This window comes from Patagioenas fasciata, chromosome 18 (genome assembly GCF_037038585.1).
Source record: "Patagioenas fasciata isolate bPatFas1 chromosome 18, bPatFas1.hap1, whole genome shotgun sequence".
In the NCBI taxonomy this organism is placed as follows: domain Eukaryota; kingdom Metazoa; phylum Chordata; class Aves; order Columbiformes; family Columbidae; genus Patagioenas; species Patagioenas fasciata.
The window spans coordinates 5,379,090-5,397,340 of record NC_092537.1 but is presented as its reverse complement, the minus strand read 5'-3'; the positions used below and the strand labels follow the sequence as shown (position 1 = coordinate 5,397,340).

The 18,251-nt window shown below is 47.8% G+C and overlaps 1 protein-coding gene across 17 annotated transcripts in view; it reads right to left on the bottom strand.

Moving 5' to 3' along the window:
* Window positions 1–18,251, bottom strand: part of CACNA1G (calcium voltage-gated channel subunit alpha1 G) — a 138,458-nt gene that overhangs the window by 59,755 nt on the left and 60,452 nt on the right. For all 17 annotated transcript variants that reach the window (XM_071816535.1, XM_071816530.1, XM_071816524.1 and 14 more), the window contains exons 11-14: window positions 5,105–5,256; window positions 4,425–4,610; window positions 3,161–3,275; window positions 2,294–2,449 (exon numbers count right to left, since the gene is read on the bottom strand). In XM_071816535.1, the coding sequence (XP_071672636.1) occupies window positions 2,294–2,449; window positions 3,161–3,275; window positions 4,425–4,610; window positions 5,105–5,256 (609 nt within the window). The remainder of the gene's footprint in view (window positions 1–2,293; window positions 2,450–3,160; window positions 3,276–4,424; window positions 4,611–5,104; window positions 5,257–18,251) is intronic.

Here is an 18,251-nt window from a genome sequence, read left to right as displayed (position 1 = left end):
AATCACAGGAGGGAGACGCTGGGGTTTGCTTACAGCGAGAGGTGATCTCTATTAATTCTGCTTAGGAGAGGATCCGTTATGCGCTGGCTAGCAAAATCCAGAACAAGATCTGTCTGCAAAGCTACACACCGGCAAAGCTGAATAAACACGAACCAGCAAGACCTGGCTCCCGACCTCCAGCTCCCCGTCTGCCGCAGGAAACTGAATTGAACAGAGGGATCTCTTGATCCCATTGCAACTCACAGGAGGAGCATGGAGAACTCCGAATAACAGGGACATGGAAGGAAGATTATTATTAGAATTCCATCAAGGCCCGGGATACAAAATAGCACTGTAATCACAGTCACAAATCACAGAAATTTGGTGCGAGTTCACTGGAATTGCTGTGGTTGGGCAGAATTGGTGAGAGAGGGTTTGATTTTTGGAGGCTGGTCCCTGTGCTTGCTTCCCAATCCCGATGTAAGCATCACTCGCTGTCTCAGTGCTTTCCTGAACCAGAAGCTACTCCCTGATTTACATTGTTAAGGTGTTTTCATTGACTTTTTTTCACTCTGCAGCTAAAGCCCATTTGCAGCTCACACAGAAATTCAGGCGCTGCCCCGACAGAGGAGAAGCAGGAGCGGGTGATGAGACAGCCCTGCTGCAAAAACCAACCAAAAGCAGATTTCGGGCATGCTGCGGGTAGTTCAGCTCCAGAGAAGACAAACCCTCAAGGACGCAGTTATTGGAATAAAACTGCAGCGCATTAAGCCAGGGCAGGAGTTTCCAGGGGTTACGCCGCGGTACCAGCTGGCCGCAAAGCGAGCGCGGGTCAACTGCTGCCCAGGGAGCCAGGCGTGCGGGAGCGGGAGCAAGAGCAAGCCGGTGGGCGAGCATGGGATGCTCTAGCATGAAAAACCAGGCTGAGATGAGGACCAGAGGTGTCAGCATCCCCCAAGGAGCAGGGGCTGGCAAAGGGGCTGCTGCAGTGAGTGGCTGTGTCCTTTTCTCTAAGCGGCGGGTGCAGCAGGTGAGCTCCCGCTTCAGCGACCTTCAGAGAATCAATTTACTCGTCTGAACAGACAAAGGTTCGGTTTCGGAGCCGTCATCACAAGCTGACAAGGAGCTTTTTACCTCTTCTCGCTCGGGCAAGGGAACATTGTGCTATTTGGGAGAACCTGGCAGTGACCTTCTCTTCAGCTGGATGGTGGGTGCGGGGATTTACAGATGGAAACAGCTACAACAATAACAATTAAAAAGAAAAGCACCCACATGGAGAGAGACGATACAAAAAATAAAATGAAAAAATAAAAACCTCTTGCTATCTTCTGGTACGACTTCATTAATTTAACTCTAAACTGTGCTCCAAAAATAATAATAATACGCATAAAAACAGCTCTGTGCATTGTTGTTCATAGGGTTGTAGGATATTATGATGCACAAGCAACAAATCTTGAATAATATTCAGTCACCCCAAAACACTTATAAATATCCAAGGTAGCATGTAAAAGCACAGCCTATACAAACAGATCCCAGTGAGCAGTCTTAGGTTATATTTTCCTCTCCAACACCCTGGGCAGGGTGTAATTGTCCCAATTTACTGCCAATCTTGGCCAGTGGGACAATTTTTGCTGAGAGTGGGTGTGCATGGCAGTTCCCCCACTGTAGGCACAAGGTGACATGCTCAGTCACTCCAAGCTGGACAGTCGGGGAGATGTGAAAGTTGGGAAGGGATGAAAAAAGCTTCAGTTCAAACCTAAATGCCCCCCCATCCTTCCATGAAAACCTCCAGCAATCCAGGATGTCTCAGGGAGGTTCCCAGCCTGAGAAAACAACCATCAGAGAGCAGAAATCATGTATTTTAAAATGTGCAGAGCGCTGCAGAGCTGGAAACGGGAAGAGCTCTGTGAACGCATACCATCAGAAAAGATAGTCGTGTCACTAATCTCTTACCAGCCTAAGTTTTCAGGAGGGGCTTTTAATCCGGCTGAAAAACGCGGTGAGAACTGTTTCAAAGACACTGTCATAGCAGCGATCCCATCTGCAGTGCCTGACTCACCGCTGAATTCCCACTCCTGCATTAATGCTAACGACGCTTTTCATTTAAGTCCTTCGTTTAGAGAGCTTGCGGTATTAAATTGCACCGTCGCTAAGAAAAAAAAATAAAAGCAGAAAAGACCTAATATTTCCCCCACCCTGTTTTTCATGTAGCACTCTTTTAAATGTATTGCTGACCAACTCAGAAATCAAATTCCAGGATCTGGAGGCCCTGAAACTCTAGAAGAAAGCAAAGGCGCAAGCACGAGGACATTACCTCCGTCTGGAAACCCTCTACCAGGATGGCCACCAGTAGGTTAAAGAGAACGTAATTCCCAAATGTCATGAGAGCAATGAAGTAGAGAGCAGCCCAGGAGGAGGTCGATGCCATGCCGTTGTAAAGAACCTTATTCCAGTCTTCCTGGGTCAAAATCTGCAAAGAAAAGGTATCAGGAAAATGAAGATACTGGAGGATGATGCACTGTTTTCCCCAAGCCTGGATGGGTATCTGTGCTCTGCATGGGTCAGACAAGCACCCCACTTCAGGGGTATCCAAAGTAGCTATAAGCACAGGAGGATAAACCTGGCCCAAGCCATCTTCTGAGCCAGAGAAGAGATGGGACCGAAGGGACCAGGACTCCCACGCTGCTGGTAAGGTCCCAGCCCAAACCGCCCTGATCCAACCCACACCAGAGGCACATTCAGCCATAAGGAACTGCAGCACTGCGTGAGTCTGACCTTTCCTTTGGTCAGCCAGAACAGTTAAATATTCTCCACAGATCCCAGAGTTACAGAGCTCAGAGCTGCTAGGACAAAAATCTCCACATTATCAATTATGGGTTTAAACCAGATTCTGCTCTTTGTTGAAATATCGCTGCAAGTGGCCTCAGTCTTCTTTATCTCTCCCTCATACACCCTCTCAGCCCATACCCTGCAAATGGGAAAGTCTCCTGCCTCAGCAGCCTCTCTTTATGAACTTTCTCCTTTATTCTTGAAAATGGTCTGAAACGTCCCGTGTTCCCTCACTTGTGGTTTTGGATCCTCTCCCTTCCATAGCAAGGAGCTTCACTAAGCTCTGTCCAATGGTTTGGCAAACAACCCCATTCCAAAACGCACTTGAATTGTGGCATCTTCCATTCTGTACCTGGAAAACTGTGACGATGGCCCAGAGCAAGGAGTCGAAATTCTTCCTGTCGGGCAGCGTGTCGCCGTCTCGCTCCGAAGCGAACTTGCAGCCAAATAGATGCATCCCCAGGATGCTGCAGGGAGGGAAAGCAGGGGCTCAACAGGAGATGACATCCCTCTCCTATTAAAAACTAATAATCCTACAGCAGGGCTGTGTTTCTTTATTTCACCTGGCTCATTCTTCATTCCTTTTTTTTTTTCTTTCAAAGATGAATCATTCATTCTCTGAAAAACATGCCTCAAGATTACGCAAACCAGTTGTGAATGTGGGTCAAATCTGTCAGAGTTTCAACTGAAAAGTATGCCCGCTCCTTCTTTTTCTGCTTTGTTGAAGTCAAAATATTGTCTTTCAACATTTTCTAAACAAAACGTTTTGACTTTCTGTTTTGCAATGACACATTTTCAGCAAAATATGCTTAAATTGAATTAGGAAGACAAAAAGAGTTTTTGTGAAATGCCTGAATGAGACATGTCAGGGGACCTGAAACAGCTTTTTCAATTTTGACAAGAAAACAGAATACCTTTCATTATAGATTGATACTAAAAGAATAACTTGTTTTCCCCTGCTCTCGGGCCAGTAACCTGAATAATCAAATTATTTACAGCTCTGCTGAGCACCATGGCTGCAAATGGCAGCTTTGGAGTGAAACGTCTCACTGGGACATTACTCCACGGAAGAGAATGGCTTTCTTCAGCCTTCCCAGTACCTGGATTGCTGAACAACAGAGTTGGCTGTTAGAATGAGACACGCTCTCCTCAAAATCTAGACCAAAATCCGAAATTTGGGGCTACATCAAGCCTGTTTCTAACATTTCCAGTGCAGAATCTCGCTTCTCAAAAGAGGAGGCCATGCAAGAGAACAAGCACCACCATGGCTGACTTTATTTTAGGAACATTGCCCTCTCCTTGGCAATATTTTTAGCATCGGGCTTTCTGCTAGTTGGTAAGTAATGTAACCACTGTCTCGAGGTGATGTCAAGGAATCATCCAGAAGGAAGATTTTCCTTATAAATCATCTTGCAAAGACAGATGTCTCGTTTGGCCAGAGTTAAGAGAACTTAGTCTGGGCAGCAAGTCACAACCAGCACTGGCCAGTGATGCTGTTCCTGGGGCCATTCAGTTCAGCCACATCCTGGTCTGGACTCTTACATCTCCTCACCTCGCCATGGGATCCCTCCTAGAAACCCAGCACAACCTCAGGACTTGGAATTGGAAAAGCTCACCTAAAGATGAAGATGAAGAGCATCAACAACATGCAGAAGGTGGCCACATTGTCCATGGTTTTCATGAGGACTACGAGCTGGCGCTGGAGGGCTGGCATGAAGCGGACCAGCTTCAAAACTCGCATGAGCCGAAAGGTCCGCAGGACCGAGAGCCCCCCGCCTTGCTGGCCCACTATCTCCCACACGCTGAGGGAGACAAAGAGGAAAAAAATCATTGCAGGATGAGAAGACAAAGCCTAATGCAAAGGTACGGGGGAGAGGAGGCAAAGGGAGGGTGAAATTCAGAGAGAAGAGGGATGGAAGGTGGGCAGATGCTCTGATGAGTTGGACTAGAGTGTCTAAAACACGCCAGCAAATCAGCGGCTGTGGCTGCCAGGGCAATTACAGCCTTTGCTTATGTCAAAAAGAATAAAGAGTTACTTTATCAGGCACTGGTTGTACTGTTTGGATCCTTGACATTCCCAGGACATTGGGACTAGTATCTTTCTGCTTGGGTCTCTTCCTAAAATGACCATAAAATAACCCTCAGATATGTATCAGCAATCGTGTCTAACTGTATTGATTTACAGTAGAGAAGTATAAAGTGTCATAGGAAGGTACTTATGCCAAACTCTCCATTACTTTCTGTTTAATTAAACAGCCAAATGAGGAGAAACATGCATAAAGCACTAGGTTTGTACCTAATCACCACGATGATGCCATCAAAGATGTTGTATGGATTCTTAATGTAGCCAAATGGACCATAAACAAGGACTTTCAGCAGCATCTCCAGGGCAAAGAGGCTTGTGAAGACGATGTTGCTGATCTCCAGGGCATTGGTGAGCTCCTCCGGCTGGGGAATGAAGAGGAGGAAAGGGACATGATAAGCAGCACAGCTCCATATCCAAAATTACACCTAGAAATACAACAAGCCCCGATACTGCAAGTGTAGGAATACCAATGCTAATGATATAGCGAGAAAGTGGTAATCGCTCACTCAAAGCCCAGGAGAGAGAGAATAAAAGTACTATCAGAGTATTTAAGGTTTATACACCTGTTGTAAATTGAGCAGGTAAATCCAGACATTGACTTCATGTTAATCGCAGCTTTAGTGTGACCACAGGAGGTTTTACCGGCATGTACTGAGCCTTAACACTTCCACGTCCTCCAAACCAATCCTCCTTATGCAGAATGGACAGCCGGATTGTTTTCTCGCATAAATAACCTTTTACAGCCTGTCTTTTTGTTTAATATCTCATCAAAAGCTTTAACCTAAGACTTTCAAATGCAGAGATTTGAGATGCTACAACTAGAATGGCTCAGAAAACTCATTATCAGGAAGCCCCAAATCCTGCTACTGAGGAGGGGCCCAATCCTGGCAATTCAGACTACCAGCCTAAAAACACAGGTACAAAAAACTTCTAACAAACAGACTTCCAGTAACCTCAGACCTAAATTAATATCCTTCATGTTTTTCTAGCATACTTCTCAGAGGGTTCCCAACAATGCCTGCAGAAACCCAGCGCTGTGCTTCCCCCGGCGGGTGGGCGGGCATTATTGGAAAACATATGGCAGAAGACAAAAACCGGTGGTGTATTCTGTTTAGGATCAGTCAGTGGCAAAGACAGGAGCAGAATCTGCCGTACCAGATCCCTTCTCCCCATTTAACCCCAGCACATGGCCGCAACTGCATGTTTCTCCTTAAAAGCTTCATTCAAATGAAGAGACGATCATGTTGGCAAACCTGAGGTGCCCAACAGGGCAGTGGGCTGGTGTGGTTCACTAAACAGCTTATGCACACAGGGTGCTGGACTCCTCCTAGGGGTCATTTAGCACTTAACTCCCTCAGATACTTTTCTATATCCCCACATGTAACCATCCACGGCTTTAGACACCCAAAGACCATGATGGGTTATGGCCAGATGTACAGGTTCACCGCAGCTACACCACAAGCAGAAGCCAATGTGCAACACATGCTGTTGATGGTTTCATGGAACACCTTCACAGCTGGCCAGAAACATCCTACAGCAGACCAGGAGCTGCCATCCCATGGTCCAAGCTGTAGGGTTTGATATGAGGCGACCCAACCCCAACCCAACATCATGGGAGACAGCAGAAAGGATGGCTCAGGGGCAAGGTCAACACTCGATCGACTGTGTTTCAAAGCCCCAAGAAACTACAGCGACCAAAGGCTTCACAGATACATGGTGGCAAATAAACACATCAATCCATGTGGCCTTCAGCTCTTTCTTTCTCAGGGTTGAAATCTCCAAGCACAGCTGGTGAAGCCCTTGCAGCTCAAGTTCCTTCAACCCAGTGCGATAATAGATGGGGACACAAATTGGCGTGATGTTATCTCAGTGTGGTAGCGTAATCCCTGGGGACTTGCACTGATACCAGTGGGAGCTTGTGATGATACAGCAACAGTCCCAGAATAGCAAAGGGGGGAACAGTAGCATTGAAAAGCAGAAGTAATAAAAAAGAACAAATAGGGTGTGTGTAACACTTCCTGTACCTCGAATATCCTTGCTGAGGAATGGATCCCTTGGCTAGAGTTTGCTAAACACACCGAACATACAGCCCAAATCGCTTGCTTGCTGAGCTAGAGCTAAAATACAAATGCTCCAGCTCCCAATATTAAATGCAGCCCTGGTTTAAAACCATATACCTATGGGAGCACTCAGACACAAAGTAATAAATAGGCCGAGAACTTATATGTCAAGCTGCACCTCAGGACAGTTTCAAATAGCTGAAAGTCTACATTACTCACAAAAAAAAAAAAAAAATGCCAACTCATTCATGAATGCCCCAGCGCCGAGGCAGGCTGTGCTGTTATCATCGCTGCAGCGATACTGCTGGAAAGAAAACGTGTTCCTGGAAGCTTTCCTTCCCATCCATCAGCCTCGCTAACCCAAGCCCCAAAGGCTGATTTCCACCCTCTGTTCCCCCGCTCTGACCACGCTGCCAAATCTAACCAGCCCCCTGGGGACAACGCGGTTCAGTCCCTGGATGGATGAGCAAGAACATCACAGCATCTCCCACAGCCGCTGCCTCCCCTCCCCGGGCGGGCTGACATGGAAAACCCAGCCAGCCCCCGCAGGGATGTTGTGTTAATAGCGTGGATTAATGGAACTTTGCGCTTCAAAAGCACCTTATTGCTGGAGATGTTATTGGGATGGATAAATCCAGATGGGAAGCACTGGCAGGGCGCAGCTGGGTGATGGGGGGGAGCCACAGGGCAAACAGCATTTATGCTGCAATCCTCCCAGGGACCCCAGCATCCACTGGAGGGGCTGTGACCCCCCAGGCCATGAAACATCCCACCAGGCTCACGAGAGCCTCAGATACCCCTGGTGCCGATGCAGGAGGGTTGTGAGTCAGCCCATACAATGTGGTGATGCTCAGTACCCACAGAAGTACTGGATCCATCCATCTTCCCCTGCTTTGTCCCCCAAAAAATGCCTGGACCCCTCACTCCTCCTCTGCACACTCTTTTCCACTTCTTTTGCAGGAAATGGTTTTTAATGTCCAAAATGTCGGGTGCCCATAATAAAAAGGAAGAGTGAGATCTCCTGAACCAGAGATGAGAATTAATATTCCAAAAATCTCAGATTAATGGCCAAAATGGGTTGAAAGAGGAAGGGAAAGCTTCCCTTTCACCCTGTCAGGAGAAGGGGAGAATCTGGGGCAGCCTGGAGCTCTACCAGGGGAGGGCGAGGGGATGTACACTGCAACAAGATCAGCGCAAATCAAGGAGTTATTTTGCTTCGGCAAACAACACATCCCTAAACAATTGATATGGGGTGATGCAAAATTCCCAGAGGATTTTTGCAGCCGAGTGGGGAGGGCTCTCCCCCAAGCCCCTCACTCCTGCTTGGGGGTTCCCCAGGGCAGCTCAAAAGCACCCCTGCAACAGCTCCACGTCCCTTCCAAGGGACACATCACTGCATCCACGGGGCACCCACCCGGACCTCTGCCACAGGCACCACTGGGAATTATTTATAAAAATAAAAGTGGACTGATATCATGATCCTGCCCATGGGGATCATGGCTGGGCAGTGGGGATTGCAACACTTCTGAGAATGCCAGCTACGGGATTTCCACGCAGCTATAGAAGCATATGGATAATAAGACTGTTTATAAGATGCTTTTGCTCTAGAGACATTGCAAACATGTCTGAGACATCCTTCCTTAGATATCATCACAATACAGGAGGAAAGTGGCTTTTCTCTCCCATGGAAATTGAAATTGTCATCCCATCTTAAAGAGGAATACAGAGTTTCAGAACTGGTGAACTGAAACACACTGTGCCCAAAACTTTGATAGCTCTCCCCTCCATTTCAGTCCCTTATTCCCCTCCATGATTTATCCAGGACGCCACGGCTCTGTGTCCAGCAAGGCGAGGTGCCCTGGAAACAAAAATCAGTATTTACCCAAGACTCATCAGAAGAGCTGGTGTTTTGTGCCACAGCTGAATTGCACTTGTATCTCGCTCTTTCTGGGTGTTATTCCCTTATTCCCCCCATTTTCCTTATCCATTTCTCCCATACCATAAATCAAATGAAATTACAAAACATAAATAAAAGTCAGCTTGAAGAAGAACGTGGAGCTTTTCAGTCACTAACTGTTCAAACGGGTGTTTCATATCTGTAAGACAACGTATTCAAGAAAACAAAAAAGGAAGGCAGTTCACTGAAACCACTTCCCCCCCAGCAAACACCTTCAAGTTTGATAAACTGCTGTTTTCTGATAATAACGGTCTAATCAAAACAATATTGACCAGTTTTAGACATAATGTACCTGGGAGAGTCACCAACTCCTGGCACACAACCAGTTCTACAGATCCTCACCAGGCTCAGAGGAAAAGAGCCAGTAAAATCAAACAGCTTCCCCCTCCGAGGGCCACAATACGGCAGCCAGGGGAGGTAGCATCATTCCTTTAACTAAATTATATATTTGGAAAACAAACCACAACAGGATCCCCACTGGAAAGGGCATTTTGCAGGGACACAGAGCCTGAGTGCAGATCCCAGCGTGTCTTTACAGGACAAAGCCTCCCACCCCCCACCCCAATTACAGCACGTCTGCCATTGCCTCAGCTTCTCTATTAAAAGAAGAGTCTGCTAATTCTCTCATCAGTAGCAGCAGTGACTAATTAAAAGGAAAGCATGCTATGATTAAACGAGCAACACCCAGAAAGAACGAGATACAAGCGCAATTCAGCTGTGTCACGAAACACCAGCTCTTCTGACGAGTCTTTGGGTAAATACTGAATTTTGTTTCCAGGACACCTCGCCTTGCTGGACACAGAGCCGTGGCGTCCTGGATAAATCATTCCCTGTTAGCTCTGTGTTTGCGGAGTGTCGATTTGTTGATGTACCAAACAGCACATTGACAGGCTCTGGCAGCACATGAAACAGGAGCCGACAGAGCAGCATCTCTCACGAGCACGGAAGGACGGCGGCAGGAGGAGGCAGCCCAGCCATAGCCCTGCCTGCCGGGGTGCAGACTGTCAGGATGGGGAGGGGATGCTCCCCCTGCCCTGCTTAGAGGTTTTGGATGGGGCTGCCTGGCAGCAGACAGGGCACTGATGGGGGGGCAGGCGGAGGCGAGGGAAGGTGACCCTGGGTATGAAGTGTTGCCTCGAAGAAGTATCTCAGAGCGGGACTGGCGCCTTGTCCTTTTTCAGCATTCAGAAACAGCTGTAATGCATTTCTTTGGATTGTTTTTCTTTTTTTCTTTTAATTAATTAGGATCTCACGAGTGAGGTTTCCAATGACAGAAGGGACGTGCTCTGTTTCTGTCTGGACGCGAGGCAGTGGCACACACCACTGCTGCCTGTGCATGGGGCTTCAAGGTGTCTGCTGAGCAAGCGAGGTTGTGGGCAACAAGGGGAAAAAGCTCCTGAAGGTGAGGACAGGAGCTGGGGTCATGAGAAGCAGGAGCCAGAGGGGCTGTGCTCCCCAATTCCTGCAAGACAAGCCCTGTTGTGTGACAAAATGCAACTAAGTGCCTTGGCAGATGGCACACAGAGCTTACAAGGCTTCTACTCCTGCCTTCCTCCAGCCACGACCTGTAAAAGGGAAATGACTGTGTCATGGCACAGGTTCTTCATCATCGCCAGACCTGCCCCCAGCACCGTGGACACATCTGGAGTGGATCCATCCATTCCCCGTTTCCCCTCTGCCCAGGATGCAAGCTCCAGGCTGAGGCCAAGCCTGGTCTTGTCCAGCCCTGCCCCCGGGGATGTCAGCACAAAAGAGCAGAAGCACCCCAGGGTGTTTCCTCTCTATCTCACTAACAATAAAATAAAATTGAAAAAAAAAAAAATCAGTCTTGCCAAAGCAGAGGGAAGGATGGGGTGACGGGCCAGGAGGCAGATCCCTCCTGATCCCCAGGGCTCTGCTTCTGTGAGAGAATCCAGAAGACCACGGAAACTTCAAAACCATTCAAACGGCTGCAGAATAAAACCTGTCTGAAATCATTACCATGGTAACTAAGGAAAAATAACATTGAAATAAAATACCAACCTCAGCTATTTCACAGGAAACACCAACAACGTTTTACTGACTCATCACTTGCAGATTTTTAATATATATACATAAGAAAAAAAATCAAACAGGTCACACAAAGATGCGATTTTTTGACCTGACACTGTTCCATTAGATTGCCTCCACTCTCTGCAGGGGTGCAGGCACACGTGGGGTCTACCCCAAAACAGGAGCCAGACCATCGGTCCTGGGGCAAAACATAAGAAATTCTGATGAACGGAAGCAGCTATTAATTAACAAAATGATGTGCCCTTTTTCTTGCCCTGTCCCGTGCTCAGTTCCCCATCATTTATAGCTCATGGCCATGTCCTCAATCAACAAGTCTTCTCCATGCCCTACCCTCATCACACCCACATTATTCCCCCTGCCTCGGTGCACCCGCTGAGCCACGGCCATCCACAAAACCACTTTGATTCCCTTCAGTAAATACAGCGCCTCTCAGCTCCAGAGCCACTTGCTATTTTATAAATAGAAACTCAATCCACGCATATTTTCAGTGATGACATTAATTGTCTTTGGGGCTCCTTAAAAGGCATCAGGCTTTAGCCACTGTCCTGGGTCCAGCAGCTCCAACCTGAGCCATGCTTAAATCAGAGCCTGACAGACTGATAGGCTTTCTCTACTCATCCTTTGCCAAATCAGTTAAAGAAAACAATTCAGAAAGTAGCAGAATTGCAGAGACTTTTGTTTTGTTCCTCCTGGGGTTGGACACACAGAAAAGGCAGCGTATTTGCTGCTCGGTGGGCTGGAGGAGGACTGCTGGGAAGTTCAGGATTTATAGGCATTTATTAAAAGGAATTGACTTTGACAGACAAGCGAACAAGTCCAGTTTCATCCCCTCACCGCACGGGAAAGGAGGATTTTGTTACGGTTTGAATGGAGGCTGAATATTTCATGCCACAGCAAGTAATACTGTAAGAAAGGGAGGAAAGCAGCTTTCATTTTGGAGAAAACGGAGGTGTCTGCACAGGAGGGACTCCCCTTCCACCACCACCGCTAATCTCCTCACCTTCCACCCGTTCTTCCCCGTTACAATTCACAAATGTCCCTTCCCAGCCTACATCTGCAGAAGGAAGGAGCTGAGTCCCATGGTCACAACACCTTCTGGTGCAGGACCTTCCTCTCCACCACATCCTTGTTGAGCAACCATGGCCAGCAACCAAATTCCCCAGCCCTGATGGAGCCATGTCCCCTCTGCCTCATGTCCACCCCAAGCTCGGGGTGCAAATGAGGGGACAAGCCCCACGCATGATGGAGAATTTCATCAACCAACCCCGAAGGGACCTGCCATGACCTATCCCTGCCCAGAACCATCAACAGGACCTGCAGACCATGCTCTCTTCCCCAAGCCCTGGGGCTGAGCTCTCTTTACCACTCACACAGCAGATATTCTTGCCTGAACTCCTTATCTCTCTCAGCTTGAGATTTCTGGATGAATATTATCCTAGAAAATGCAAGAAAAACATGAAGTGGCTCATCCCTCTGCCCAGGTTTCAGAGGAGCTTAAGCTGAACAAAAGCTGCATTTCCACTTGGTCACACCTTGTAAGTACTTGAGATTTAAAGCCCTCTATTTCTAGTTAATCTAAACCAAGTTTGAAACTTATCTCCCCATTACTACATGAGAAGGTACCAGGGGGAGGAAGGAAATAAAAAAAAAGAGAAAGAAAAAGGCTGTCTCTGTAGGGCTCCTGCACAGTTCTGCTGAACCTGGGTTTCTGATGCTGGTAACACTATCTCTAATGCTGACAGACATCCACAGGGGAAAAGCTGGTCGTTTCCTAACATCAGCAAAAAACCAATTATAATAAAAGAGCTGAAATCCAGCAGAGATGAGGGAAAAACACTCAGCTCCCGTCCCTGCTCCTGCTGGGACTGAGCAGGGTGGGAAGGGGCTCTGCAAGGACATGGGTGGCAGTGGGGCAAAGCCATGGCACCAACAGCATCGGGACCAACTCTACCGGGAGAATTGGGTAAAAAATGGACTGATCCCTGGGAAATCACCAACAATCAGGAGCATTTACAGACAAAAGCATGTGCTGGTGCAAGCTGAGGATGCTCCAGAAGCTCTAGCTGAGTTTGCTGGCTCCCACCCAAAGGGAACAACCACAATAATCAAAGAAGGAGCAGAGAGACACGCATATCTATCTGCAGAGAGCAGTGATTTTTCATCGGCATGGGGATGAAGTGAGTTTCAAAAGCACACATCATCTCCCCATTTCACTGAACCAGAGTCTCTTCTCAATGCTGCCTGAGCAGAGATAACGCACGGGTGCGGATGGCAGCTGAAACAACAGCTGTAACGATAGGATCTAAGGCAGCCCGAGTATTTCCAGCCTCTGAACGAAATTAACAGGAAAGGATTGACACTTATGGCTCCCCATCCAGGGAGCTGAAGAAAACTTTAGATGTCAGGAATCCACATAGGCTCATCCTAAAGCTTGCAGAAAACTGAATTATCTGATAAAAAATCCACACACTTTGCAGTTGCCTGAAATCTCATTACATTTTCAAATCATTCAGTCTCCAGAATCAGGGTAAAGTCTGCTTTATGGGCACAGCCCATTTTTTCAATAACTGTGAGGGCCGTGGCACCCCTGTATTTTGCATGACACTCTGAAAGAGCTTTGTCAGTGAGTCAATAAAACACACAAGTTCCTACAAGACCTTGTAAAGCCTTCAAATCACTGAGGAGAGGAAGAACCCTTGAGGTCCATAAAAAGAATTACCCCCAATAACAAACAGAGAGCTGATTTTGAAGTCGGTGATTCTAGTGATTAACAGCTCGGATGACTTCCATTAGCGTTGACTTGACTCCACCAGTCTCCAGCTACAAACTGTTAATAAGAGTAATTTCTGCTTAAGCAGGAGGTAATTGAATACAGCACATGCAAATCTATAGGGCACCTTATTTTCCTGCTGTGGGAGTGCCCTGTGCAGCTGTAGCACCAGGAAATCAAGTTGACAGCGGCTACAAGCCCTGTGTTGGGCAAAGCCAGCAGATGCCGAGGCGGGGAAAGCCTCACTGCGCTGCCAAAGCTTTCATCACTTGGCCAAGAGTAGCTGGCACAGGGCTGGGGAGATGTGTGATGGAGTTAAATAGAGACACGGGGTATGCACCAACGTGGAAATGGAGATATCTCTAGGAAGAGAAGATGGTGCATAAACGTGAGACCTTGTGAGCTCCCAGGAAGAGCCTGGGGCAGGCAGAGGTTTTCCAGGGAAAGGCTCTCTTGTTGATTTAAGGGATGCACACACACAGCAAGTGCCCTCCTGAATCAAAGCCTAATGAATCAGATTCATACAGGGAAGCATCAAATTAGAAATTTCACCACAGAGGTAAGTCCAGCTGTACTACTAAGGCCAAGGTTGGAGTAAAGCAGCTGGGGTGCAGGGTTAAGGGGGCGCAGCACTGCTTTGCATCTCTGTGTGGGATGCAGAGAGCCCCTGGTGCCGCACCAGCTGCTGTCTGGGTGTGGGACAAGTCTTTGAGTCCTTGCACTTGCAGAAAACAATTCAATTCAAAAGAGATGCAAGAGATACCAAAAATATTAAATAAAAAAGGATTCCCTTCCTGACCTGGAGGCTTGAAACAAACCCATGCACACGAAAGAAGCCAGAATTTAAATGTCCTGGATCTAGAAGACATGGAGCTGCAGAGGTTGGAGGGAACATGGTGCTGCCCACAACCACCCTGTGCAGCCAGAAAAGGGCAAGCTGGGCAGCACGCACCTCGTGAGCTGCAGCTCATCCCTGCATCCCCCACAGCCTCCTCGGGAGGCAAACAAGCACGTGGCAAGATCTGATTTGGCACACGGGGATGTCAATGGAGCAGTCTCCATATGCCTGACAAATCTCCAACACTCCTGCAGCCAGCAGCAAGTGTTCAACTTGGCTTGGAGCTGGTGGAGATTAGGATGCTCTTAACCATGAAGTCCTGGGAAAAAAGTGCTTCTACTGCCCTCCAGCCTGCCCAGAACTTTGGACACTAGCACAGACTCAAGCACCCCAAGACCTGGGGCACCAGCTTGCCAAATCCCCACTGCCCAGCTCCCTTATACCACTTCTCCATGGAGAAACCAAATTTTCCTCCCACGTGGAGAAATCAATCAGTGGGTGTCAGGACAGCTAATAATTTTCGGTTACCTTCCTCCCTGCACACTAAATTCAGGCAGAAGTACATCAATACCCTTTGGGTGACTATTATTAATGCTTGAACCTGGAGCCTCATGGCAAGTTTTCTAACGCTGCTGCACTCACTGACCCTTCACCTCCCCTCTCCGTCATCCTGGATACCTTAAAATTTCACGTCCTCTGACGCTGATTAGGAAGACTCTCATGTTTTCCAGCCCCACTGTTTACATAAATAAACACATTAATGCATTTTGCCAGCAAGCTTTCCTTTGACACTTTGGCACAGATGGTTGATATTTCCACGCAGTGGCTATTAGATCGTAATGTTACTGGTGACAATTTGACTTTATCTGTACCATGTACACTCCGGGCCCCTGCAGCGGGATGCACGAGGAATTCAGCCTGAGATACCACCACGAGCTGAGGCTGCTCCTGCCTTCTGCAGAGGGAGTTTGCACACCTTGGTTCAGGGCACTGCTGCTTTGTGGGTTCCTACAACCCCTTGCTGTAGCTGGGGGTACCCCAGTGGTTATCCTGCTGCTGGGGGATGTCAAGCATCCCACTTCCCTGAGAATTGCCTCCTGTGGATGATGAGATTTTCTCCTTGGGTGCTGTCCCAGAGGCATTCACCTTTGTCATCTCTCTGATTTGCTTTTCAAAAATTAACAAAAGGTTCTCCACAGGTCTGAAGCAATTTCCTCTTCCTTCAGAGACACCAGAGGTTTGGATCGATCTAGATCCAAGTCCCCATGATCTCCAGCCGTGAATTTGAACCGACTGCAGCTTTGGGGAGGCCAATGCAGGACTCTCCAGTCTCTTTCTTGTTAACAATGGCAATTCACCGCAGAGACGGCAGCTGAAATTCAAGCACTATTTAAACAAATGAATATGTAGGGTATAGTTCATACAATGCGAGTTCAGACAAGGAAAAATCAGAACAGCCAGGCAGCTCAATGCGAACCAGATTTTAAAAACAAAAACAAAACCCCAAAGCCCTTCCTCAAGGAAGCCCTCGCTGAATTCTTTCCCCTGCTGAGGAGTCCAACATCACGCCTTGTACTAAAGCCTTTGCATTTCACTCCAAGGAAGGATTTGGAGAAGAAAAAGTAAAAAAAAGAAAAGCAGCACATTATGGAACACAGTCTGGCTTGCAGCCAGCGCTGGGGGGAAAGCAGCACAGAAACCCTCTGGTTTAGCAGCACACTTTACTCCTGCTCCATGGCAGAACAAGCTTTTGCAAAGCCTTAGCCGTTTGAACCCGCAGCGCTGCAGAGTCTCAGCTTCCCTAAGGCGAATCAGTCAATTGGTTCAACAGTGTATTTAAAATCCCCCAGAGTCTACCTTTAAATCACCTTTATATTCCTCTACCCAAAGCTAATAGTTTCTACCTGCATTTTCCTTCATCTCCGTAGAAAAACAAGCTATTTAGCAGTCCCATTAATAATCCGCAGCAATTTGGTTGTCATTTCCCTGATGGAAAATTTCACAGTGCTGCCCGGCAGCAGCAACACGGCGAGTGCTCCATGCACCTCCAGCCGCTTTCCTCTCGCTAAAGCCCGCGGTCATGGGGAAGGCAAGAGCCAGAGCTGGCCGGGTGCGGAGGATGGGCAGAAACCACTGAGCTAAGCCTGGTCAGGTGTTCCTACAGCTCCCACACGTGTAGGAACCACGTGGAAGTAACCTGATGCTGAGTGAGAAAGTCAGCAAGGTCATGTCACAAGGAGCTTAGAGGAAACCTAGCTCCTGAACCCCCAGCCGTGCGATGGTAAAATGTTTATTGACGATGATTTTACTGTGGAAAGTGAAGCTTTAGGATGGAAGGTCCTAAGGTAGGAAGGGAGCTCCCGGGGACACCAACTACCTTAGCTGTGTGCATCCAGCACCCCTGGTTGTGGGTGCTCAGTCTGGACAGGTTGACTGATGGGTGAATGCAAATAAACAGCAAGAGGTGGGGGCTGGTGTTTTCAACTCACTCCCAATTTCCACCCCTTTTGATGTGCCTTCAAACCACCACTTTCATCCTAAATAACCCAACCTGGCCCAAGACTGTCAAGCAAGTGACTGAAAGGCTGTTTCAGTCTTCCAGGCATCTCCCATGGAGAAAAGCAGGTCACACCAGCACGCCTGTCCCAAAGTGGAATGCAAAGCCTCCAGAGAAGTGTACTTCTGTCCTCTGGCTATAATGAGGACCTCTGCTGATCAGCTCATGTTCTGAAGTCCAGGATGCTCTGGTGGTCCCAGAGCTGCTGAATCCCACCCAATTCTTCAGGGGACAGATGGAAGGTAGATGTCTTCCTCCCAGGGTAACCACCAGCCCATCCTTCTTCTCATTTAGTAGCTGTCAGCATGTCCTCTCCTCTCTAGCAAGGTGCTGGTAAACAGTACAAGGCTTTTGACATGGCACCATAAAACATGTCCTGAAAGTATTTATTCCTAATATAGCCCGGTGTGCCCAGGGTGGCATCATGTGAAAAGCCCAAGAGGTAAATATTCATTAAATAAGCAGAGAGCTTAATATAGAAAGTCGCAGAGTCAAGTACTCTTCAAGCCCCCTCACGTCTTTGCAAACAATCAGCCGATGAAGGTAAATTTGATGCGGTTGATCACTTGCACTTTTAAGAAAGAATCTTCTAAAAGGAAAAAAAAATCGCGTGTTTCAGTGTTTATAATCTCTGCAGAAAGGCCTGGTCCAGCACTTCTGCCTTCTAATTCCTGCTCTCATAACTGTCAGATTATGAAACAGCAGACTATAAGCCTCCTGAGTTTACAGAAAAACACCTCTCTGCTCTCTGCCGCCACTTTGAGCAGATGAACTAATAAAAACAAGCTCCGCTATTCACTCCAAATGCCTGGGAGAAAGGAATCTGGAACAGTAGTAGCTTCAAACTACCGCCAAAGAAAGCAACCACCCACAGTGTCTGGAGTACCCCCACGCTTATCAGCTCCCTTCACCTCGTTACCCGAAAACCACCACAAAAACCTGCCTTTCCCATCCAGCTGCCGGCTGGGACACACTGCTGGCCAGGGCAGAGGTCAGCACCCCGCTGCCCTCCTTCCCCCAGCCAAAGAATTAAGTAGCTGTGTTGTTTATCAGGTGTTTGGTGATGAGAGCTCCCCCAGCCACCCATCCCTGGTGGAATGGTCTCAACGCATGGACACACATG